Below are 26072 nucleotides of genomic sequence, written 5' to 3'. Positions count from 1 at the left end.
GCCTGATCCAGCCTCGGTCCTTCTGGGATTCTCAAAGGCTTGAATCATCATCACCCTTCAGTGTTAATTCTCTAGTTGTAGCTATGTAGGTTGGGTTACTAAAAGCAGGGGTTGGAGCCTCAGAAGTCAAAGATTTTGGGAACATTTCCTGGACAAGGATGGAGACTAGTAGGCTATTACTATGGAACTAGGCTCAGGAGGCAGAGGTCAGAATGGGGTAGAATAAATGATTTACTTAGTAAGGGAAGGAGTAGAATCCAGGAAAGTTCTGGGTGCCAGGGTGGGCAGGAAAGTTATTAGCTAAGACTGATACTCAGGAAAGGAGTAAAACTTGTCCTTGCGTTTGCATTTCTTACTGGGAGCGGTGCCCAACTCAGAGGAAGGCTTCCATAAATAGCAGTTGGTAGTTATCAGATATTATAAAACAAGTAGTTAATGGGAATCCAAACTAATCCAGAAAATCATTGAAGAACATTGAAGACCCCCAAGAAGTACCATTTAGCAGAGGGTTGAAGAATGTCTTAAAATTAGTCAAGGAAGATAAAATACGTTCATTTGTGACTAAAACGCTACCCATGATGCACCTATCTTATTCTCAGTGCTGCGTCCCCCAATCTCTTCCTGGCTTTTCCTCTTGGCCGTCTGCTCCAGAACCTCTTCAGTATCAGGGAGGCAGTGGGTTGAGATTGTCATGGTAACTACTGTTGAGTACCCATTTGTGTTTACCAGCCTCTTTTGCAGCTCTCAAGCACGGAAAATGAACACTAAGTCCTTGGAGTAAGTTGTTTCAGTCAGGACTTAGGTCCTGGGCAGAGACCTGCTGGCTTTCCAGAGGGTGGAAGGCTTTCCATGCTACTACACATTCTAAATGTTCCAAACTAATTTTTTTTTCAGATTAAAAAAAAATGTTTTTGTCTGGAGAGATGACACAGTGGTTAGTACTTGCTGTTCTTACAGAGGCCCCAAGTCTGGTTCTTAGCACTCATATGTCTCATAATCCCCTATAACTCAAGTTTAAGGGAATCTGAAACTGATGGGTCTCCACAGGTACCAGAAACTCACATGGTGCACATTCATATATCTAGCCAAAACACGCATACACATGAGATTAAAGTTTTCTGAATGTTTACTAGTCAAGGTAAAATCTGTTGTATCCCTTCACGTGGTCATCCGCCTGCTCTCATGGCACACAAGCTTTGAGAGTGATTATAGAAGAACATAAACAACATCATAGAAAACAGAAGATGGATGTGCAAATCAGGAAAGAAAAATATGAATGATAAAGGGAATTTAGGAATGTCCTAGGATTGCTGTGACTTTAAAAATCGTTCTTTGTGGTGCAAATTCACAAACTATCCAGCCACTCTCAAATGAAGCAGAAGTAGTCTGCTAGCCTCTAGTTAAAATAGATTGCATGGCTGAAATCCTTCTCAACCAAGTCCACATTCTTTAATAGAAGGAAATGCATGCTGGAGGAAGAGAGAGAGAGAGAGAGAGAGACAGAGAGACAGAGAGAGAGAGAAGAAGAAGGAGGAGGAGGAGGAGGAGGAGGAGGAGGAGGAGGAGAAGGAGAAGGAGGAGGAAGAGGAGAGGGAAGGAGGGAGGGAGAGGGAAAAGTGTACTTCTCTCCGATGTGGGTTGCTGAGTCTGTAATAGTAACTGGAGATTGCATAGTTTTATCTGAGAGGCTTGGTGGCACTGAAAACTCGAAGCATGTATGAAAATTTGCTGTAAATGTGTTAAGGTATGAATTTTAAATCTGGAAATTTTGGGCTTAGAGAATCACTTGCCATTTGGATAAATCTCTTCTTACTGAAACACAAAGGAAAGAAAGTGCCATTTTGCAAAGTTGCTTTGCTGTGAGCAGCTCTGCCTGACACTACCTCCAACCACTGCAGCCCATTGCAGCATGCCTGTGGGGATTCTCACAAGAGGCACTGTGGACATCATTAGCCCCCCCATTCTCTAGTATGCTTGGGAATGAAATAATTTGCAACTATAGAACTTAAGGATATGAATTTACCTGGCAGTAATAATAGTAACTTTTGTGATACTTAGGTGTAATAATACTCAGGATGCAAATGATAGACAGTAAGAGAGGGGTACTCAGGACAGGTGAGGCCCACTCAGGAATTGCTCACGGAGTGAAATACTCACATGCAAAGACTCAGGCAGGAGCGTTGGTATTGGCATCTCTTGGGAGAGCGCCAGGGAAACCTGAGTCAGCGTTGGATTTTGTTTGTGCTTTCTACAGTGACAATTTTGTGAATTTGTTCAGTTTTACACACCTGTGGCATTTTAAATTTAATGTATAGTTTAGCACACCATTTTCAAATTAAAAAATAGTAACAAAAATATCTGTATAGTAGATTTGTATTCAGTAGCTTGCGTGGTATTAATTACATTTGGCACGGCATTCAGCTTGGAGATGCACAGCCTTATGTATGTAATTTAGTTTGCTGTCTGTGTTAGTCTGGGTAATTAAGCATGAGCCGCGGTGGCAGGAAAAACACAAACTTCTCAGAATCCCAGTCACTTAGCACAACAAATGTGTGTGCCCTGCTCTTGAAAATGCTACATGAGTCAGCAGGGACCAATGGGGAGCTCAGCAGTGCAGGCCTGTTTCACTTTGTAATGGTGCCATTCAGAATGGTCCTAGGTCAGGGAAGAAGTGCTTCAGTGACATAGAAGTATGGAAGTGCCACACCACAAGTGACGCATGTCCTTTCATACCTACTTCATGGGCTAGAAATATAACATGGTAGCACCATTACTTTGGCTGAACAGAATGGTTCTGCGTTGTACCATTCTAACAGGTAGATAATATCCAGTAGTGTGGATGTTCTGTCTTCACCTTATTCTTATGGTGGCTGTTCACGTTCATGGTGAATCTTTCTTCTTCATTTAGACCTTTCTGAAAATAATCTCAAACATGCTCAGAGTTATAGCTTCTAAGTTATTCTAAATTTGGTCACGTTGACAATGAAGATTATCTCACACGAGTCCATATTGAGTGTGGGAGCTGTAACTTGCCTAAACAAAACCAAAGGCAAAGATGTTGTTCATATCAGAAGCAGTGGACGTCCTGAAGCTAGGCTCAAGGAACTGATTTACATTTGGCAGCTAGTGGTTCTTATGACATGTAAAGTAATTTTAAAACAATGGTGTGATAGAAGCCAGATGTCACTCATATTTGATGGTACCAAGGAGTAAATGAGTGTTGAGTACTTGGAACGCTGAATTTAGACAACTCTTTCAAGAAAAGCTTTTCTAGAAGGGAGGAAGTAAAGTATGTCACCTGCTGAAAGATCGCAAAGGGTTTGTCACCATTGGAGGGTTCCCCCCATTTATTTTATCTGTACAGATGTTTTGTCTGCATGTCTGTCTACCACATGGGTAACTGGTATCTGCAGAGTCCAGAAGAGAGCATTGGATCTCCTGGGAGTAGAATTACAAACAGTTGCCAGCACCATGTGGGTGGTAGGAATTGTACCTGACTCCTACTGAAGAGCAGCTGTTGCTCTTTCCTTTTGAGCCATCTTTCTAGCCCATAATTAAAGAAATTAAAACATATTATTTTAACAAAGAGGCTCTTATTATTGTGTAAGAAGCAGTGAAAATAATGTAAGAGCCAGATGTTAGGGAGAATCAGAGAGAAACTCTATCTTCTGCCCATGACAAAACTCTGCCCTCATGAATGAACTCACATGCACACAAGAGCTAGACAGCTAACATTTCAGGTTGGAAGGAACTGGGGCTGTGAGTGTCAGTCCCTAACGAAGAAGCAATGGACAGTTGTTGGCTTCTGGAGGAGGAAGAGTGGTTTTCCTTTAAGCTTGTGACCTTTGGTTGGTTGGCCATGCTTTAGTGGATGGCTCCATACCCATGCCTACATGGGCATCACAAATTGAGTTATTTAAGAAAAGAACAAAGCAAAACATTAACTTGTATGTGGGACTTGATCTGGGAAGAGTTGGGGGAGGGATGGAGTGTGAATATTGTCAAAATGTATTTATGTATGTCTGAAATTCTCAAAGAATTAATCTAAATACTGTGAGGCTTTGAATGAGATGTCTGCCATAAGTCTCATGCATTTGAATACTTGGTCCCAGTTAGTGACTGTGTGGGAAAGATTCAGAGTCCTGACCTTGTGGGAGGATGTATGTCACTGGGAATGAGATTAAGGTTTCATATGTCTCTTGCAATCCCCGGTGTGCTCAGTGCTTCTTGTTTGTGGAGCAGGGTGAGGGCTCTCAGAAGCAATTTCCTGCTGCCTGCTGCCTGTTCACCCTGATGTGATAGTTATGGGCTCTTGTTTCTTTGGAATCCCCAAGTAAACTTTTTTTTCCTATAAGTTTCTTTGATCATGTGTTTTATCAAAGCCATAGAGAAGTAACTAAGAAGTTGGTACCAGGAAATGGACCTTGCTGTGGACAGACCCGACCACATGCTTTTATAGAAGAATGTGGGTGGTCCCTGTCCAAACTCAGTCCTGCCTATGACCTTTGGTGAATTTCTTAAAAGTGTTGTCCAGTCCTCACCTGGCCAGTTCCCACAGTGCCATGCTAAGCAAATAACAGATTTTTGAGAAAGCTGATAATAGTCTTCTCTCTTGACCCGAAGCACTACTTTCTTGACTTTGTGTCAATGACTTCTGCTGGACCCTACGTAAGCCAAGCCTGAACATCATAAATCCAGTTCAGAGACAGAGTATAATGCTGGGTTTATTTCTTAAAAGAATTTTTAAAGATCGTGTCTGTGTGTTTGTGTGTGTGTGTAAAACATATTTCAGAGGACAACTTTCAGGAGTTGGTTCCATACTTCCTCTACCATGTGGCTTTCAGGGATTCAACTCAGGTTGGCCAATTTAGCCCTCACCATCTTGCTCTTCCCGAGGGTGTATATATGTTTGTTTGTTTAAGTTTTATGTGTAGGTCTTATCTGTAATCTCAGAACTGAGGATGCTGAAACAGGAGGATTGTCAGGAGTTTGAGGCCACACTGGGCTATATATTGATCTGTAGGCCAGCCTGGGCTACTGAGTTAGACCCTTTCTCAAACTGGGGAACAAATAAATTAACTCAGTAAAGTGAATGTTAGAACCGTGAGAGCCCAAAACAAGCCTTTGAGTAGAAGTATGGTTACAGCTGTTGTCCTAATCGTCACGCTTGTTTGCACAGTGTTTTGTACTTGGCTTGGCATAAAGGAAGTGACCTGTCTCATCACATATCCCTTTGTGGGTTATGTTTTTAAAATTCTTGTTAAGAAAAATGTGAAACATTCCCGCTAATACAGAGAAAAATATCATACACATTCAGTTGACATTACCACTTCTGAGAACATGTTACAGATAGGAATGCAGCTTCCTACATTTCCCTCCTTACCCAGGAAGCAATGTATGAGAGTCCTGTTTAATTTACCTTCTTGCTAATGTGTTTCATTGTCACACTGAAGATTTTGCCAATCCTACTGAGTAAAAAATGATGGAGCTGTATTTTTCAAATTACTCTTGGAGTTTCTGAGAATAGATAATGCATTGAAGTGAGTTTTCAAAGAACTACAGTCCCCAAAGCAGTAAAATATTGATTTAAAGTCATGATGAATTTATTACAATAGAAAATGGGAGAGTATCAACATGTACATATGTTAATGAATTGGAATATTTTGGACATCCTCTTGGATTTTGATTGGCCACTGAATGATGGATTTGGCTGCTACCCTCAAAGAAATCAGGGCCAGGCTTCTTTGGACAGATTTAATGTCAGGAACCTGTTCCTGCCTCATTCTGGATAAAGCTAATACTAATGATGAACTCTGGTTCGTGGAAGCTTTTTGGCATGCTTACAGAGGTTCTTAGAAGTCTTTCTGGTATAACACTTTTGTTTTTCTGGTTTGCATGCTTCTCTTGCAGTTTCCTAGATACTAATTTCTAAAATGGCCAAGTCCTAGAGGCTCTAAGTCCCAGAGGTTTCCTTTGATTTTTAATTTTATCTAAGATTTAGGTTTTGGTGATCAACATATAGTAGACATTTGTTTGCATTGGTATTTGGTAACCTTTGGTATCTGGAGTAGAAGTTGATAGTTGACACTTGGTGAGAAACCATCAATGTATGTTGAGGGTATGTCAGTATGTATGTATGCCTTGCCTACCAAAACTAAACCAACAAGATATGGGTCTCCTTCAGCCCATTATCTTGTCAGTGAAGAAGCAGAAAACCTGTGTATTGGTCTGAATGAAAATGACCCCTATAGGCCTATAAGAAGTGGCACTATTAGGAGGTGTGGCCTTGTTGGAAGAAGTGTGTCACAGGGGGTGGGCTTTGAGGTTTCAGCTCAAGCCACGTCCAGTGGTTCACTTGCTATTCCTGCTGCCCACCAATCCAGATGTAGAACTCTTAACTACTTCTCTGGCACCATGTCTGCCTGTGTGCAGCCATACTTCCTTCCATGATGATAATGGACTAAACCTCTGAACCTTAACCCCAATTAAAAGTTTCCCTTTAGAAGAGTTGCTATGATCATGGTGTCTCTTAACAGCAATAGCATTCCACCTAAGATGATCTGCATCCCCCATGGTACCCTAGTGTCCCTTGTGCATTGTTTCCATGGGCACTGCACACTGAATTGTTGTTGGGAGAGAGCACAACCAAATTTCCTTTATTTTCATCCTAAAACAGAAAGCTACTACCAGAACAAAGAATTGCAAAGTTTGAAAAGCTTTCCTGGGTATTATGACCATCCTGTGGATGCTAAGAGACAATTAAAATTCTGACATAGCCAAGAATATGTTGTCAGTTTTCATTATATAAACTTCTAGAAATCATGATTCAACAGCCCCTCTGGGTGGCCTGTTTTATTGCATTATTCTTTAGATTTTCAGGGATTTCACTTGTTAGATTTTAGCCAAATGCTTACTTAATGCACATTTACATTTTAGGAAAGTCATCTTCATAACTGTATATAAGTGGTCATGTTTCTGTAAATCTCCTCCATAACCTAAGTAAAAATATACCGAGTTATCAAAATTATTTGTAAGTGATAAAATGGCATTGGTATTAAGAATGTGGTACCACTCCAAGGTGATGCCACCCTTCAGTGACTTTAGATTCCTCTATTTTTCAGACTCTTAAGCCTTATTGACGTCAGGATCGGTTAGGCCATTGCTGCACTAACAGCATACTTTCATCCTGAACAACTTAATTCACTGTGTTACAGGAGGAGCGGGCCTGCTTTTCATCCCGGCTTTCCAGCTAGCATAGCCCCCGAAGTAATCACACAGAAATTGTATTAATTAAATCACTGCCTGGCCCATTATTTCTAGCCTCTTATTCAACCAATGAAAGCAACACATAGACAGCAGGACCTCCTACACCATCACTGATTGTTTACTTTTCACTCACACTATTGTAGAATTTCCTGTCATAATCATAACATCTGGAACCTGTAACCACCAAGGTTACTACAACAAGGGAAGAGAGAAAATGAGGATCTTCACGTAACAGACCTCTGTTTGCTTAGACATCAATAACAGAGCTGCAGTGAATGGTCTCAGGTGTTTGCAAAGGTGACTGTGAGCTGTAGCTCCTTTATCTGGGAAGGAGAGTGAACCTAGGGGTGCCTTTCAAGCAGCATTTACTCTAAGTGTTGGTGTTAGTGTGACTTGACCAGGACAATTGGCACTGTGTTGCACAGAGTGCATTTTACCATTTTGGTCTGTCTGGTTAACACATATTATTATAGAAGTTTCATGTGCTCAGATTGGCAGAAGTATGTTTTTGGCTTTGCCAACTGATATCTTATTTTTATCCAATGTCCTTTTAAGTTCCCCCTCCATCTGTTTTCCTTCTTATATTACATATCCATGGCTAAAAGTTATGTTGAATTTGTTTGGGGAGAGTGACTTGATGTAATGGATAAAATTTTAAGATTTAACATAGGAAGAAAAAGTGATATAATTAGAGAATTGGGACCCATTAACTCGCAATATTCAACTTTCTTTTCCTTCGTATCTGCTCAGTTTAGCATGTGCTACTCTAATTAGGATGATTGCCTGTTACTAGCATGACAAGGAAAGCTGGGGACAGAGGAAGCAGTAAGGAAGAGGGAACCCAATGAGACCTTTTGGTTTGGAGAGGAGGGAGGAGGGAAATGGGACTATAAAGCTGCCTTCAGTGGAGAGATGCTGTCTGTTTGGAGCAATGAAGACACTACACACAAACACACGTCTTTAAATACAGCACAGACAAACAGCCTCCAGCTCCTCTGATGGCCCTTTGCATTGATGCTGGCCTTTAGAATTTTCCAGGTGTCATTAAATTTTCCCCTCCTTTCATGAGGCAGCTACTTTTTCTTTCTGAGGAGGTAGAGGAAGACAGTTAGTTAATGAGGCCTCCAAGGAGGACATTTGGCAAAGAACAGTGAATGTTTAGCTTTTACATATCTAGTATGGAGGTGGGAATGAGTAGTCTCACCTCTCTTACATTTGGTTACTGTGGTTTGGATTGTAAATATCCTACAAAGACTTGTTCCCTAGGGTTTACTCTTGGGATATGGCGAAGCTTTGAGATAACAGTGCCCTGTAGGTGGTCATTGAGAACATTTCCCTGAAGAGGACTATGGAATTCCTGCCTCTCTCTTTTGCTTCCTAGACACGAGGAAACAGGTTTTTACTTTCGTATGCTCAGAGGTGCAAATAATGACAGACTTAATCCTCTGAAACAGTGAGCCCAAACAATCCTTTTCATGTCAGTTATCTGGGGCATTTTGTTGCAGTAATGGAAACCTCACATATGTCCCCAGGGTGTGTGCTTCCTAGACTGTGGAACTTCTCCTGGGGCTAGCAAGTATTCCACTTACCACTTTCCTATAATTACGTCTTTGAAACCACAGTGGTACCTACAAAGAAGCAGTGTTCTGTTGGGCCTCCCACCAAATAGTTCACAAAGTGACACCAATGCTGGAGGGAGTCCAAAACAAGATACATAGCTCATGGTCAGGGCCAGAGCTTTTGTGTGGAAGAGAGGCGTAAGGAGGGTACTGAACTCTACACACAAAATGGACTCATAGTTGGGGCCTGTTGTTGCATGGGAGGAGGGAACTACAGAGAGTTCTAGATTCTCTTGAACTGCACATAAGATGTCTTGTGAGCATGAGAAGAGTTCTGAGCGTATGGTGTGAACTCTTTGCCCACAGGGAAGCCTGAGGCAAGCCAGGTTTTGAAGGGAGCATGACCATTGCTAAGTGGCATGTCCCTAGCTTCCCAGACTGCTTCATGATAAATAACATGAGGGTCTTCCTCCTTGGAACTTATGTCCTGAGCCTTTTTTCCCTTTAATAACTTTTCAGTCACCCTCAATTTCCAAATGGGAACATTGACTCAGAGAGTGATTTCATAGGTTGTCTAGGTTACCTGTTAGTAAGTGATATAGCCTCCAAGGTCAGTGTTAGCTAATCTACTCTTTAAGTATACTAGCAGCAGTAATTAAACTAGTGCCGAGAGAATGGTGAAAGCCAGGGACTTACTAGAACCCACTTTTCCCTGCCCAAGTGGGAGCAGCTTTCTGCCATGACTCTTATGTCCTTGCACCCCTCGAGAGCAGGTGCTGTCATATATAAGAAGCTGAGCAGGAAGTGACTGCTAAATGTGCCTTTGTGGAGCAGAGCAGCTTTGGAATTCTTCCTTCCCTTGATGTGCTCTGCTGGGGAGCTTCTGGAAGATGAAGGGTGCTGGCTCATGGCCCATGTTTACCCACCGCTTTACCTGTGCGCAGACTCTGCCTTCTTCCAAGCAAGTAGAACTGCCCTACCCCCTAGAGAATTCACCTCTCCACTTGTACTGAGAGGTTTTCCTCTTCTCAGTCTAGCTTTGAGAGCCCACAAATTTCCAGGAAAGGTAAGAACTCAGGCTGCTAGGAACCAGAGTTTACAGTGCAGGAAACGGCATGGCATTGTTTCCTTTCAGGAACCCGGGCAACACTATCCATCAGTACTGGGTAGGTGTGATGGTACACTCCCTTACTCTCAGCACACACAAGGCAGAGACAGATCTCTGAAAATTTGAGGCCAGCCTGGTCACAGAGTGAAGGCTAGGCCAACCAGGGCTATATAGTTAGACCCTTTCTCCTAAGCACGTATATGCATTAGTAATTGATTTTGGTTTGGAAGGAGGAAAGAGTAGTTGGGATTGATCTGAGTAATGTGTCATGGGAAGGGGAGCCTGAAAAAAGGAAGAGAAGTAGCCATGCCTGGTGGTGAGCATCTTTAATCCTAGCACTTGGGAGGCAGAGACAGGTGGATCTCAGTCAGTTTGACACCAACCTGGTCTAAAAAACAAGTGTCAGGACAGTCAAGGCTACACAGTGAGACCCTGTTTTAGGAAGGAAGGAAGGGAGGGAGGAAGGAAGGAAGGAAGGGAGGGAGGAAGGAAGGAAGGAAGGGAGGAGGGAAGGACAGGAAAAAAGAAAAAAGAAAAAAGGAAAAAGAAAATGAGAAGGGAAGGAAGTAATTAGATGGTAACTCATAACCTCTTCAGGTGAATTCCGTGTTCAGGGGAGAGTGACAACCACAGGCCCCTTACTAGAACGCTTTCACTAGACTGTGAAGGGTATGATAGGCAAGATTCTTCATGGGCGTGGAAATTTTACACTTGCTGTGGGGTGGAGATTGTAGATGCATGTGCGTTGTAAGAACAGGTGCAGGAAATTTCTCCAATTTCCCTATGGTATTAATTGGAAAGTAAGCTGCTAAGTTAATAGTGATACAAATCCTTAATCTACCAAAGATCCTCAACTTTTGCTTGATGTCATTTGTGTGGGTATTTAATTCTAATGGTTTTCTGTTTTATTTTATGTGCATTGGTGTTTGTCTGCATTGTATGTATGAGGGTATCAGATACCCTGAAACTGGAATTACAGGTGCTGGTATTTGAGCCAATTCTTCTAGAAGAGCAGTTAGTGCTCTTAACTGCTGAGCCATCTCTCCAGCCCCTCTAATGTTTTTCTAAAGTCAGAATGTGAAGCCATTCTGTCACCACCAGGATCCTCCTCATTACCTTTCATTACCATGATCACCCTTGTCCCAAGCTGCTCTCCCAAGCTGCTCTGCCTAATCCTGACCATTACTGATCTCTCTGTTTCTGTAATTGTATTATTCCATATTGACACAAAAAGGGAATCATATAGGATATGATTAAGGATGGAGAGTCATGGGGTCTGGTGTGTCTTACCAGCTGTTCATCCCTTATTGTACAGTATCATGCCATGGTGTGTCTCACAGCTGTTCTGATCATGTACTAATTGAAGGAGATCTGTCAACTGTCTAAGGCCCCTTGGTTCATAGAATGGGTTGGCCTTCTTGGGGTTAGTTGACTTTTTCTTATTTTTTTTAAACTAAAAAGTATTGGTTAATATATGTGTAATGTTAATTGTTGGGGAATATTATTGTGAGGAGTGTGGCTTTTGTTTATGCTGCATTTGTTTGACTCTGTGAAGTTGTGTTTCTTTGCCTGTCTAAAATACCTGACGGTCTAAAAAAGAGCTGAGCGGCCAATAGCGAGTCAGAAACAAGGAGAGTCAGGGCTGGCAGGCAGAGAGTATAAATAGAAGGAGAAACGAGGAAAAGGGGGAGCAAGAGAACATGGAGAGGTGGAGGGACCAACCACCCAGCCACGAAGTAAGAGTGAAAATAAGATTTGCAGAAGTAAGAAAAGGAAAAAACCCAGAGGTAATCAGGATAATTTAAGAAAAGCTGACAGGACATTAGCCAAGCTAAGGCTGGTTGTTTATAGATAAGAATACGCCTCAGTGTATTATTTGAGAGCCAGGTGGTGGGCCCCTCAAAAAGCCAAAAGAGAAAAACATCACAACAGTTAATAGAAAAATGTTTACTGCTATTATTCTAGTCAAGTTCCCTGTGTTCAAAGATGTTATAAAATATTGCATACAATGGTGGGGGCTAAGTCCTTGAAAACCTCACGATGATATTGGTCATGATCCTCCCTCCAGACCCTAATCCTGTGTACCTTATGAGGATTGCTCTCTGGTGATGCCAACTACAAAGGAAAGTGGCTTAGTGTTGGTGAGCAGAGCTAAAGCCAGAGAGGAAAGACGGCAAACGAGGCACATTCACACAGTTGTCCTTACCATATATGGGACAGATAGTGCCAAACTGTTCAGCGTTGGCTCAGAAATGTTGTCTTTTGATAATTAGCATGACTCCAGTCAAGGAATTATAGAGGTCTCTGGAGTTTGTGTTTGGGCTAACATGAAAGGATGCCTTTTCTCTTGCTGTAGATGATTATGAAGCAGATGGTCTAACAAATATGTAACTTTGTAAATTTCCAAGTTCTGGAGCAAACCCAGGGAGGAAGCAGTTTTCCTCAGCTCCTCCTATTGATTGGTTTTCTGTTGGGAAAGGTCAACGGCAGCAGTGAAACAGCACAATTAATATCTGTCCAATAGCATTCGGTGATACGATCCAGCACTTGCTGTATTGACAAGTGAGATTGATGCCCGGGGTGACAGCTGCAGCACATAGGGAGACTGAGATCAAGATGGGCTGTGCAGTTCCTCCCAGCGCTCCTGGAAGACAAGCCTTGTTTCTTACTTACTTTTCCGTTGGGAGTGGGATGCAGTTTGATTTTTTTTTAAGGTTTGTTTTTAAATGTCATCTTTTAATTATACTTTGGATAATGATGAAGAGATATGCAATTTGGTTATGAGAATAAATCTTAAAAGGCTCAGTGACTCCTTTATCTGCTGCTTGAAACAACTCCCACTAGTAAAGAGTGTTTCATTAATTGTCACTGCTTGGGAATTGTGGAATTAGAACGGTTGACATTCCTTTCATCATTCATAGACTTAAGTGGCAATGGCATTACTTACTCTAAATTAAGTTCCTTTTCTGGCTAAAAAAGATTACAACAGTGTCACAAGAAATCGAGCACTGTTTACTTTTATTTTGGAAAGCTGTTTGTCTAGTGGAGAGATGAAAACAACTGTCATTGCTTTTCATAGAGAAAGACATGAGACATCTGGTTTGATACTTTAGGGATTCCAGCTATGGGCTAAAATGTTTGAAAGAGACATTGTTACGTTTCATGTCTTCCACACCTGTAAAGGTATAGGGCATTCTTCTTAATATGTACATGATGTGTATATGTGTTACATATGTGTGTATACCATGCATGTATGTGGGTGTGTGGGTGTTGATGCACACATATTAAGTGGACTGGTGAATAAATGATAACTTAAGTGTATATATTTTCTATTTAGGCCACTGTGTTATATTTTATACCTGGCAGCTCTGGACTTATCTTTTTTGCTCAGGAAAGGGCTGGGTCAGGTGACTAAGTACCAGTAGAGCAATAGTGGCTATTGTCTCTGTAGAAAAATTATATTCACCCTGATGCCCAAGACAAGGCTCTTGGAATCAGAGTGTCCTGATAATTTGTGCCCAGGAGATTTCCTGAACCTCCTTCCTTTTCTGCTCGGTTGTCTTGAAAGACTTTATGATATAGGGAACTACCTGATTTCTGCCTTGTTTTCTGCTTGTGGACTTTTTTTTTTTGATAACTCTTGTTAATAAAGAAATCTAGTGTGAGTGCAAGCATTTTCCAGCCCTGGCAAGTGTGTGCAGCATTTTTGGAGTGTTTTCTCAAGCACATTTTATGGCTGTGACTTACCTTGTGAGAAACAGCATATAATGATTCCACACTTAATTGGACAGGAAATTAAATGATCACCTTAGTGTACTTTTAAGTATTACCCAGTTTCTTTCAGGATCACCAGCAAATTTGGAAGAGTATATATTATTACTTAAATATTTATATGCAGTTTAAGCAATTTAAAACAAAACAGAGTAAGTAATAATGTGAAAACTGCCTCTCTTATGGTGGTTCATGCCTGGAATAATAACACTTGAGAGGCCGAGGCAGGATGATTGCTGGGAATCAGAGATGAACTTGTATTACATAGTTCCAGGATAGCCTGAGCTATCTCAAAACAGACAAATGGGCTAGAGTTCTAGTTTGCTTGGTACACTGCTTGTCTAGTGCTCTTGAAGATTTGATTCTTAGAACCACATAAAAGCAGGCATGGTGGCCCATACCAATAATCCTAGCCCTGGGAAGCTAGAAACAGAAGTTTCAGAAGTTCGGAGGTCATCTTTGGCTATATAATCACAAAAAGCAACCCTTCATTTCAAGTCTTGTAGTAGAACAGTCCTGTAATCTGAGCATTCAGTGGGGGAGGCAGGAGGCAAGAGATCGGTGCCAGTTTGGGCTACTTAGTGAGACCCTGGCTTCAAATGAACAGTAAATAAATCACAGTTTCTTTCTTTAAAATGCAAAATATTTTTAGTATTAAAGTATAAAGTAGTTAAACAAAGCTTTTAAGCTGTGAGGAGGCTGAATTTTACAGTAAGATAACTTGTTTGCAACATGTTATTTTAAAGAATTTTACACCGAAATTTGAAGGAAATAGGCTAAAATGTAAGAAAATATTTTGGGATAGTCTGAGGGAGGCATAAGGGCATATGAACTCTTGTTTGGTGATTTGAATACCACTGTATTTAGCTTTTAATTCTTAATAAACGCTGAGAGAAGCATGATGTGTGATATTCTCATGTATTTTTAAGCTGTGAATTTTCCTGCACTGTGCCCTGTCCAGTTTGTTCAGCGTGGACAGTGCTGTGTTTCTGCCTCCATTTGGCTGCCTTATATTTGCATCTGGTTGGTAATCTCACCCCCAACACGCTGCAGTCATTTAAGAGCTTTTCTGATATACTTTTCCAAACATACTTTTAAGCCATTTTAAAGTAACTCCTTCTTCCTCTGTAGTCCCAAAGAACCTCATTTTTAGCACACATAGGACTTATGGCTCTCGCCTCTTTGCTTTGAAAGCATATATCCCTTAGTGGCCTGAGCTCTCAAGCGCAGTGCTCCTGGATTCTCATTCTAGATCTGGCACTTACTAACTATTGGCCAACTAACTCCAGTGCCAGCTCTCCTTAGAGACATTTCCACTTTAGACTTAGAGAAGCCAGGCAGCTATGTTTCTTTGGCCCTTTAAAACTCAGTGACCTAGCCAGCTAGCTCAGGGGGGTGGCTTTAAGAAGTAAGGAGTATTAGGAAAGCATTCTTTCTCTGTACAGCACCAGGTAATTACAGCAATACTCATGGCAACCATTTGTGAGAGCAAGACAGGAAGATAAAAGAGAAAGGGTCCTCTATTGTAACTGGAGGTTTCTTGTCCTACCTGGTCTTGCAGCTACTTTTAAAATCACCACTCAGAGACTTAATATAAATTAAAAACTGTTTGGCCTATTAGCTTATGCTTATTAACTAGCTCTTAAATCTTAATTCAATCCATTTCTATTAGTTTATATTTTACCACAAGACTTGTTACCTCACATCTTGCTTCTCAGGCAGCTGCTTGCCTTTCCCTGACCCCGCCTTCTTTTTCCCTGTCTCAGTCTGGCTTTCCTGCCTAGCTATATTCTGCCCTGCCATAGGCCAAAGCCGCTTCTTTATTAACCAATGGCAGCAAAACATATTCACAGCATACAGAAGAGTATTCCACATTAGAAGTTTGTTCCTAGGCATGACAGTGTTAATATCTTTCCTGAGTGAGATGATAATACCACTTCACTTCATAGGGAAAAAAGTCTTCATTATTCCTGTGGGGCTGTACTTTTACGTTGTGGTGCATATTGAAGAAAACAGCTAGAATAAAGCACCAAGTTATTCTCTTGAGGTGTCCCTGACACTGTTTGATTCAAGTCTCTTCTTTCTCTATAAGGAGTAGCCGATGGTATATTTATTAATTTAATATCCGTAATACCTTTGTGATTAATCTTTATAATTTTCTTTGTCTAGTTCTCTCTCTCTCTCTCTCTCTCTCTCTCTCTCTCTCTCTCTCTCTCTCTCTCTCTCTCTCTCCAGAATTCCTAAATGCTTGCTAATCTACTTTCATTGCTATTTACACTGAATGTTCATAATATTATTAATACTCACAGCTCCGTCTCTGGTGTCATTGAGACCTGAACTTTGGCTCTGCACATCTACCAGGGAATGGTACTTTGACTTTGAAGAAGGCAATCTGAGAACAGATGAAAGCTGGAAGATGATATTTGCTGTCCTTAGGGAAAGTATCCAGAAAGAAGTCTGTTCATTGAAATTGCCCTTTATCTCCATCAAGACCTGTCATCCAAATAGCTTTCTATATTTCTCTCCCTATTGCTCATCATCTAAGGTTTTATACATCTTTGAGCAAGAAGCAAAACCATAGCTAATGGTGGAGTAAGTCACATAGCTTGTCATTATTCATTTCAAAGACAGATGTAATGTGAAGATTCAAGGCTCTTTTGTAGGGATCAGGCTCTGCACTTACCTGCTTTTTCTCAGTACACTAGTATTCAACCACCAGCTTGTGCCTCCTTATTTGCTGGCTGGTACATTCTAGTCATTGCATTCTCTAGTGACAGTAGCTAATGTGGTAAGAGGAGAGTTCTAAAGGGTCCTTTACCAGAGGTGAAACTCTAGCCAATGAGTGCCACAGCAGATTTCTCTTTCTATCTGCCCATTCACCATCCATGTCTTTTCCTTGAGCAGGTATTTGAAGAGGAATCAGGCCCTTGGGAGTTGGTACATCACTATCCAAATTTCACAGAGCATGCTAGTACCTGGGAAGGCTGCCCATACAACACCTGGATTAAATTCTAAAGGATCAACAGGGTGAAAATCCCTGTCTTTCAAGTCTCGGGGAAACTGAGGATGCCTGTAGAGGGGTCCCTCTGGCAGTCACTTCATGTACTCCAGAAACTTCTGTTTCTCTTAGGTACAGAAAACCAAATCCTGTATCCAGAAAGAAAGGGCCTGGACCAAAGTGAGTTCCATGAGGCAGATGCAGGTATCTGTGTAATGGGAGTGGTGCACAGTGCAGAGTGTGTTAAGGAGAACTCTTTTCATGGCCAGTTCACAGTCTGCTCCAAAAGTCTGCCTTTGGATCATGTGAAGGACTTAATGACAGAAGTGTGTGGGGCCAAGGATATATACAGCTAGAGAAATTTTTCAGACAGGAGATTGATCTTGGGGCTCAGCTGGAGAAGTCATCATCCAGTGGCCTGTCCCTGAGGAAACAGCTGAAGAAGTAAAGCTAAAAGGAAGCCAAGGATCACATCGTAGGTAGGAAGAGGAGAAATCAGAATGGATGTCGCTGCATAGGCCTCTCTTGTCCTGCCTCTGTGTGCACAGTGTCTCTCTGGGCAATGCGCTGCTTGCTTTTCCTATGAGGGTCATTGTAAGTAATGATGCAGGGAGGCAAAAGCTTTCATCGAGGGCCACTTCTAAGCACTAGTCCTGTTAGCTGACCCAGGATCAGTTCTGTGTGCATATGCAGGTCAGATCTAGCATAAAAGCCATTTTTGGATTAGTCAGACCCCACATAGACGCCTCCTGATACATCTGAGGACCTCTTTTTGTAAGCGGTTTTGCTAGCTTTCATGGCCTATGACAAAGTCAATCTGGAAACAAGCACTTCTGAAATAGAAGGCTCATAGGTGGAATGCAGCGCTCAGGTGTTTGGAAAGGCCTAAGGCGGCCCCTCTAAATTACTGTGTCAACATGAATCTAGGGAACTAGCCACTGGATATGTACTTGAGCTGTCTATAGCTTTGAGTTCCAGCATTGATAAAGCCTAGATACCAATCTGTCTGTTTCCATGGCTTAATTGTCAGGAATAAAATCAAGACATACAGCACAGTATGGGTGAAATATCCTGGAATTGATGGCATTCCATGAAGGATGCATAATAATTGATAGGTCATTCAGTGTTTTGTGTGACAGCTGTCTAGGGCACATGTTACCAGAAGTTGAAGATTTCCCATATTTTAAAGACTTTTGACAAAAAAGGCTATATATACTTAATATAGTGCAAAAACTCTTTTTAATAGGTAGCAATTTAAATCTTTCTTTTAGCCCTTGGCATTGTGAAAAAGAGTGATCAATTAATAGCAGCAGATAGGGCTGTTACCTTACCACAACCCTGTTGTTGGGGAAGAAAGTCAACCAGAAGGAAAACTTGTGCTCATGCCCACACACAGAGTCTGCCTAGTCAGCCATGGGGAGGGGAAAATGAGGAACACATGTACTTCTGCATGTTGCCTTCTTCTCTGGGTGACATCTCCTCTGGAGTGCCATCTCTGAGGTCACCTGTGTGGCTCCAGCTGCTGGGACTCGGCAATATGGCCTGCCCTTTAACAATAAACCCAGCATAGAAGCTCATACCTGTGCAGGAAGACCAGGAATTTAGAAACACTCCTTGCTTTATAGTGAGTTTGAGACAAGACTGGTCAATAAGAAACTTTGCCTTTATATAAAAAAAAAAGAAAGAAAGAAAAGTTAAGTCACTTCTGTTAAAATGTTACCTCAGTGTATACATATATGATTGATAAAATCTCTTGAAAACAAAAAATAACTGAAAGCTTGTTGTTAAATATGAAATTCTTTGTAAGATTATTAGTTTCCATGAAGCAAGTAAAGTGAGAATGAAAAGGTTTTGAGATGTCTTTCCTTCCTGGCATTCTGCTATCTTTGCAGATTCTTACTGAGCACTAGTTTTATGCCAAATATCTAGGAAGCTCCTGGAGCTGTGTCAGTGATTAGAAGGCCAAGATGCTGTCCAAGGTGTCTTAGAAGTCTGGTGACAAATAAAGACTTGGGACAATAGGAGGGATAGGAGGGATGGGAGGGATGGGATGAGGTCGTATTTTGTGAAGAAGCAGACTGCAGCTGAGGTTAGCATATGTGTTGGGGGACATGTTTGCTCCTGTTTGTCATGTGTATTGGGGGGGGAATCCCCGAGAAGGGGACATCCAAACAGAGACGTGCACAGATGGAAGAAGACCACAGAGCAGGTACCATATCACATCAACAGCATCAAAGTTGGCTGTACCTGTGTCTTTCCAAGGTCATGGAGACCAGAGACCATAGCAAAGAACACTTGATAGATTTATCTTTAATTTTGTTGTTAAATGTTAAAATTACTCCTTCTGCTATAATTTGTATTTCATTGAGCATTTACTTAGATTCAGTGCAAGTTAAATCCTTTAAAGTGAACTACAAAACTTCAGAGCTGTTAAACTTTTTCAAATTGTTTTTTACTTAGATATAAAATACTTCATGTGTAGTGAATATATAAAGCTTGCCTTGTTAGCCTGTCTGAACTGTACAGTTCACCACTGGTTTCAAAATAGTTTCCCTTCCTCCATCAGCAGCTTTGTACCCATTAAACAAGAACTCCCCAGTCATCCTTCCCACCCTGGGAACTACTAATGAGCTTGCTGTCTTCATGAGTTTGTCTCTTCCAGAGACCATGCATTTTGTGCTTGGCTTCTTTGTGTAGCATACTACTTACAGAAGTCACATTGCTGTGCAATCTATTAGAACGTCATTATTTTTCCACCCAATCATATCCAGTTATATGTAAATCATGCATTTTGCTCAACCCTTCACTGCTGTGTGACAATGGTCTTATATTAATGAAACACTGATTGGCCAGTAGCCAGGCAGGAAGTATAGGCAGGGTGATGAGAAGAGGAGAATTCTAGGAAGAGGAAACTGTGAGTCTGTAGTCTCCCAGCCCATACAGAAAACAAGATGAGAATGCCTTGCTGATTAAAGGTACCAAGCCATGTGGCTAACACAGATAAGAATTATGGGCTAATTTAAGATGTAAGAAAGAGTAAGCCAGGTGGTCATGACGTGTGCCTTTAATCCCAGCACTTGGGAGGCAGAGGCAGGTGGATCTGTGAGTTAGAGGCCAGCCTGGTCTACAAGAGCAAGTTCCAGGATGGGCTCTAGAACTACAGCAAAACCCTATCTCGAAAAACCAAAAAAAAAAAAAAAAAAAAAAAAAAAAAAAAAAAAAAAAAAAAAGTTAATGAGAAGCCTGAGCTAATTTATGATTAATGAAGATCTCTGTGTGTTTCTTTGGTACTGTTTGGCTGTGAGACTGGGCAGGACAGAAACCTCTATCAACACTTTATCTATTGAAATGCGTATTAGTTATTGCCAGCATTTGACTTAGATCAATAGTGCTGAACACCAGTATGCAATTGGTTGAGTAGGAGAAGGAAGAGAGAATGAAGAGAAGGAGACTGAATGCATTATTGTGATATATTATGAACCTATAAGATTTTTGTTTGTTTTAAGAATCAACCCCAGGCATTGTACATGCTAGATGAGTACTGTACATCTGAGCTGCTGCCCTCCAAACCTAATTCAGTGACTTCTTAGGAGTCACCAAAACTACTTTTTGTTTTTATTGTTAAATGTGTGAAGTAGCTTCTCATTGTAGTTTTAATCTGAACTTCCTAGTTACTAATGATGTTTAAGCATCTTACTATGTTGGCCACTTGTGTATAAGGGAATTTGTGCAAATATTTGCCCCCTTTTCAATAGGATTGTCTGTGGTTGCACTGGAAATTCCATTCTCACTTTAAACAGTCCACCTTTATCAGACACGTGACAGATCTTTCCTACCATTCTGTAGGGTATGGTTTCACACTCCTGAAGTATATTGATGTACAAAAAAAAACCCCTAAATGTTGATGAAACTCAGCTTCTTTCTTTGGTTGCCTGTGCTTTTGGAGGTGGAGGGAGATTTTTTTTTCCGAAGTTTTTGAAGAGTTTTAAACTTTTAAGCCTTAAATTTAGATTTCCAACCTACTTTAGGTTTTTGAATAAAGTGTCAGGTGGGGGCAGACAAGATGGCTTAGCAAGTAGAGGCAGTTTTTTTTGCCAAGCTCTAACTACTTTGTTCTTTCTTATGCTCTGGTAAGTTAAGTTTTTTTTTTTTTTTTAAAATCTAATTGTTCATTATTGATGTTTGGATATATAATTAATTTTAACAATTTGATTATATATTATTTTTGTAATTTTGGTTATGTATTACTCAACTTCTCTGAATTTGTAAGTTCATGTTTTTCATAGACTCATTAAAGTTTTCTACATAGAAAATGTATCATAGATAAATAGAAATAATTATATTTTGTAATTTTCAAATGGGTATCTTTTATCTCTTGTTCTTGCCTAATTTTGTGTGTGAATAGTGGAGAGGGGGTCTACCAAACATGCTTGTCAGTTCTTTACAACTCAATATGATGTTAGCTATGAGTCATTCATACACAGTCTTTTTCATGTAGAGGAATTCCATTGTGTTCTAATTATTGAAAATTTATTTAATCATTAAAGAATGCTACATTTTATCAAATGCTTTTTCAGTATTAATCATGATGATGGTGTGTTTTTTGCCTTTTTTCTACTAGCTTGCTATATTACTTTCATTGGGTCTTATGTTTTGCATTTACCCTTGCATACATTCCTGCACAAATCCCATTTGATCATGGTGTATAATCCTTTTAATATGCTGCTGAATTTGATTTGCTAGTAATTTGTTGAGGATTTATGCATCTATGTTCATAAGGGATATTGGCCTGTTTTTTTTATTTCCTAGTATGCTCCTCTGAAATTTTACTTTACTTTAAAACTCTATTATCTTTAGTTTTAATGAATTTTCCTCTCATGTTATAACTGCTGAAGAAATTTTCTTCTGGGAATTCCTTTACTTTTTTTTTTTTTTATAAGAGCCAAGAATGCATACTGCTATTTGTTAGCATGGCAAGGGTTTAGAATGCAAAACTATAAAAGGAGACCATGAAAGCTTTAGTAATTACAGCTTTTGAAAGATTTGTTTTTATTTGTGTGGCTGCCAGGTGCGTGTGAGTAAAGATGCCCATGATGCGGAAGAGGGCACTGGATCTCTTGGAGGTGTAGTTACAGATGGTGTGAACGGCTGGGTGTGGGCACTGAGTCCCGAATTCAGAGCCTCTGAAAAATCAGCACATGCCCTCCTGAGCCAATTCCTTAGACTTAAATTATATCCCTAGTGAAGATTTTATCCTGTCTCCCAGGGGTTAAATAGGCCATTGACAGAAAATTGTAGATGAAAGAGGAAAGACCCTCTCAGCGTCTGAGGAAAGAGGATGGCAATCTCGCCCTGTTCAGTGGTGGTATCGGCCTGTGTGTTTTTTCTAGCCTCCCCCACTCTGGAATTATATTTACTTTAAATTTTATCTTTAGTTTTATAATCTTTATTTTCATGTTGCAATCTCAGATGGAAATCTGAGACACTGATTAATATTTCAGTCCCTTCTCAGTAGCTGTAGAGGCAAGGGCCTGAAGGGCCAGCCATCTCATAAGCACACCCACGGATGAGAATCATCTAAAACCATAGGATCAATTTTGTTTCTCTACTTTCACAGTGATCATATCTTGCTGTCTTTTCTTCCACTGCCTACCTCCTACTCTTCCTCTCTTCCCATAACTTTCCCTTCTCTGGACTCTCACACTCTCTTCCTCTCGCCGTGACTGGCCTTCTTTCTTTCATCGGATATTCAATCATTGCAGAATGGCATTCATTCGAATGCCTGGGTGCCTCTCATCACAGGGGTTCTGTTGGTAAGGATGCCCACCTGGAGACTCTGTCTTCCTGTAGTCTGTGGTTCTAGAATGAAGAGGAAATCCTACTGTAAGTTCTGTCCAAACTTGAACACCTGTCAGTTCATTACAGCCAGCTATACTGAAGAGCCGAAAGATGGTCCCCACTTCAGCTGACAATGGTTTCCAGTGTTGTTTATTTATGGGTTGCTCTCTTTCACAAACAATTTGAAGCACCTTATAAAATACATAGAAGAGGGTAAAATAAGTAGTTGAAATAATCAGAGCAATATGGAAATCAGGATATGGAAATAAACCTTGGATAGGAGTCACATAGACTTAAATCATGGGTGTTTTTTTCTTCAATTGTTGAGTGGATGTACATGTTTTGCTCTAAGTTTCCACAGGGCTAAAATAAAAAGTGAATTATTATGACCAATTATGTAATGCATAGCATCCTCAAAGTTAAAAACAGCCCAGTTGTTCTGGAGGAAGCCTTTTCTGTTCATAAGACTCAGGAATTTTCTTAGATCTGTGATCTACTTATTCCCTGAAGCCTCCTGTGGAAGACTATGTTTGGTAACCAGCATCCTTTAACAGGACTTCCTGGCATTGTCTTAATAATTTAACGAACCATGGTATATAGTGCTGAGTGTATTTCAGATATAAGTCTAGGTGGGACCAAAACAAGGTGCTTTGAAGATGAAATTTGTTACAGCTCAGCAAACCATGTTCTTTCTTGAAATCTCCCATGCTGATCGAGTGTCACACATAAGCAAGCTTTTATAGTTTTTGAAAAGACAATATGTCTGTGGGGGGAGGGGTGATTACAGATTTCTGGGGAGGCTAGAATTGTAATATTCCCTTATGTTGGAGTTATAGGTTTTGTGAGTTGCTTGATGTGGATGCTGGAAATCAAACTGCAGTCCTCTGCAAGATCAATACATGCTATTAATCACTGAGACATCTCTCCAACCCATCAACCAAACCTTCTGGCCATAATAATGAAGAGTAGAATCATGTTAGAGCAGGCTCTGGCAGGAAGCTCATCTGGAGTTCCCAAGCCCACTTCTCAGCACACCAGGGTATTAGAGTATTTCTTCCTCAGGGTTATAGGAATGAGGTCCCCATTTCTTCTTGCAGATCCTTGAGTCTTCCAAAGGCCATATGGCTGTTCATAGCCATCAAAGTCCATTCTCTCTCATCTGTAAGAATGGAGTCTTACATAAAAGAGGCTAATCACAGGCATGAAATCTCATTCTTTATGGGTTCTCACCACACTCAAAGGGCTTTCTCTAGGACATGTGCGTGGAGGTGGAGCCACTTCTGACTACCATGGGACCCTGTTCATCATGGTGTTCAGTTGGAATGGCGTTTCTTTCGTGAGCTCTTCATAGATGCTCTTCTGTGCCTTCATCCACATAGCGTTTTATACAATCTCTTACTCTGCATCCTCTATGTGAACTATGACCTTAGAATTCATTACTGTGTCAGAATCTGACCAGGACACTTTGCCTTTGAATACACATTTCCCAACTGCTTGCTTGCTCTTTCCACATTCCTGAGATAGCTTATAAAACATCAACAGTGGTATTTTTAAAAAGGTGATGTTTTATTGAATTTTTTATGTAATATATCCTACTTACAGTTTCCACGCCCTCACTTCCTCTCAGTTCTCCCCACCTCACCTCTCATTCAAATCTACCCCCTTTTTTCTCTCCTTAGAAAACAAACAGCTTCTAAGGATTATAATATATTATGTTATAATATAATGTAATGATAAAACAAAAACAAATACATCAGAATAGGATAAAACAAACAAAAAGGAAAAGAGTTCCAGAAAAGGTACAAAACCATAGATGCAGCGACCCGCTCATTCATACACTTGGAAATAACATAAAAATACAACACCAGAAGCCATAATATATATGCAGTGGACATTTATGACTAGAGAGAGAGAGATGGAGAGAGATAAAGATAAAATTAATGAAGACAAGGGCTCACTATGACATTATGAGACAGAGAACCTACAAAGGTGTTGTGGAGTTAATTTTCTGTTCTGTCTGCTGTTTGACATGCAGTCTACTCTTAAGAATAGTTTGTTTCCCCAGTGAGACTCCCTTGCAAGTGGTTATCAATTGGAGATAGCTTCTGGGTTAAGCGGGGGGAGGGGCATGTGTATAATTCTTAAAGATTTGATACTGTTTTTCAATTGTCAGCCATCTGCAGTGGCACATTTTGAAGATTTATCTCTGTATAGCTAGCTACTTAGGGAGAGATCTTATCTTCCTTTATCTTAAGTGATCTGCATATAGGCTACTAATGTTTGAATCCGAGAAAACACAGATTACAGGAAATCCTAATTCAGAGGCAGGAGCCAGGGGTTTGACTTGGAGCTGGGGCGATGACTCAGCACGTAGAGTACTTGCTATGCTAGCATGAGGACCTGACTTTGGATCCCCAGTACCCAAATAAAAAGCCAGGCATGACAGTGAATGCCAGCCTGTCATCCCAGTGCTGGGAAGATGAAGACAGGAGGATCTCCAGGACTTGCTGGCTAACAAGTCTCACTGAATTGGCAAATTTTGGGTTCATTAAGAGACCCTATCTCCAAAATATGATATAGAGGCTGGCAATGGTTGAGAACACTTCATTCTTGCAGAAGATCCAGGTTCCACACCTAGCACCCATCTGGCAGCTCACAACCACCTGGAGTTACAGTTCCAGAGGTTCCAATGCTCTCTTTTGACTTTTGTGAGCACTATATGCATGTATGTACATGTGGTTCACAGACATACATGGAGGCAAAACAACCATCCACATAAAATAAAAATAAATAAATCTTTTAAAAATAGAGTACAAAGGGGACTAAGAAAGGTACCTGCTGCTGACATCTGGCCCCAACACAAACACTTGCTCCTTTACCCACAAATGCACTCAAATGTACACACACACACATACACAGAGGGTGCAGGAGGGAGGGAAGACGGGAGGAGAAACAAGTGGATGAACAAGCTTCCCCTTTGAATTTTATTGAGAAGTTAAAGACACTCCCAGCTGGTATGATTCCAGAGAGCTTCCAGGGGGATATAAGTGTGGTAATAAAGAAAATGTAAGATTAAACATTGTCTTAGATGAGTCCACTCTTCAGCCCTGCCACTAAGAGTCATTGCCAGTGTTCATCAGAGCACACCAGGCATCTGTGCGAACTTGATGCTTTCTTTCCTAGATGTACATTTTACTTTGTTCCTTCTCACAGCTGGTGCTCAAGATCAAATTGGCTGGGCTTTTGGGCTCGGGTTAGAAAGACTGGCAATGATCCTCTACGACATCCCTGACATCCGCCTCTTCTGGAGTGAGGACGAGCGCTTCCTGAAGCAGTTCCGCGTGTCAGACATCAATCAGAAGATCAAGTTTCAGGTAGGATGACTATAAGAATTAGGATAATGTTGATAAAAAAAAGCCTGGGTCAAAACTGGTCTCGCTGAACATAGCGGACAAGGAGGACTACTGAGACCTCAAGAACAAGGGCAACGGGTTTTTGATTCTACTGGACCTATTGGTTTCGTGGGAGCCTA

At 40.8% G+C, this 26072-nt stretch overlaps 1 protein-coding gene across 6 annotated transcripts in view; it reads left to right on the top strand.

Moving 5' to 3' along the window:
- Nucleotides 1-26072, top strand: part of Fars2 (phenylalanyl-tRNA synthetase 2, mitochondrial) — a 376567-nt gene that overhangs the window by 196402 nt on the left and 154093 nt on the right. For all 6 annotated transcript variants that reach the window (XM_050142158.1, XM_050142155.1, XM_050142157.1 and 3 more), the window contains one exon: nucleotides 25754-25914. In XM_050142158.1, the coding sequence (XP_049998115.1) occupies nucleotides 25754-25914 (161 nt within the window). The remainder of the gene's footprint in view (nucleotides 1-25753; nucleotides 25915-26072) is intronic.

Source organism: Alexandromys fortis, unplaced genomic scaffold, assembly GCF_014885135.2.
Source record: "Alexandromys fortis isolate MF-2015 unplaced genomic scaffold, M_Fortis_MF-2015_v1.1 scaffold_5, whole genome shotgun sequence".
Taxonomy (NCBI): domain Eukaryota; kingdom Metazoa; phylum Chordata; class Mammalia; order Rodentia; family Cricetidae; genus Alexandromys; species Alexandromys fortis.
This window is presented reverse-complemented; position numbering and strand designations above follow the sequence as displayed.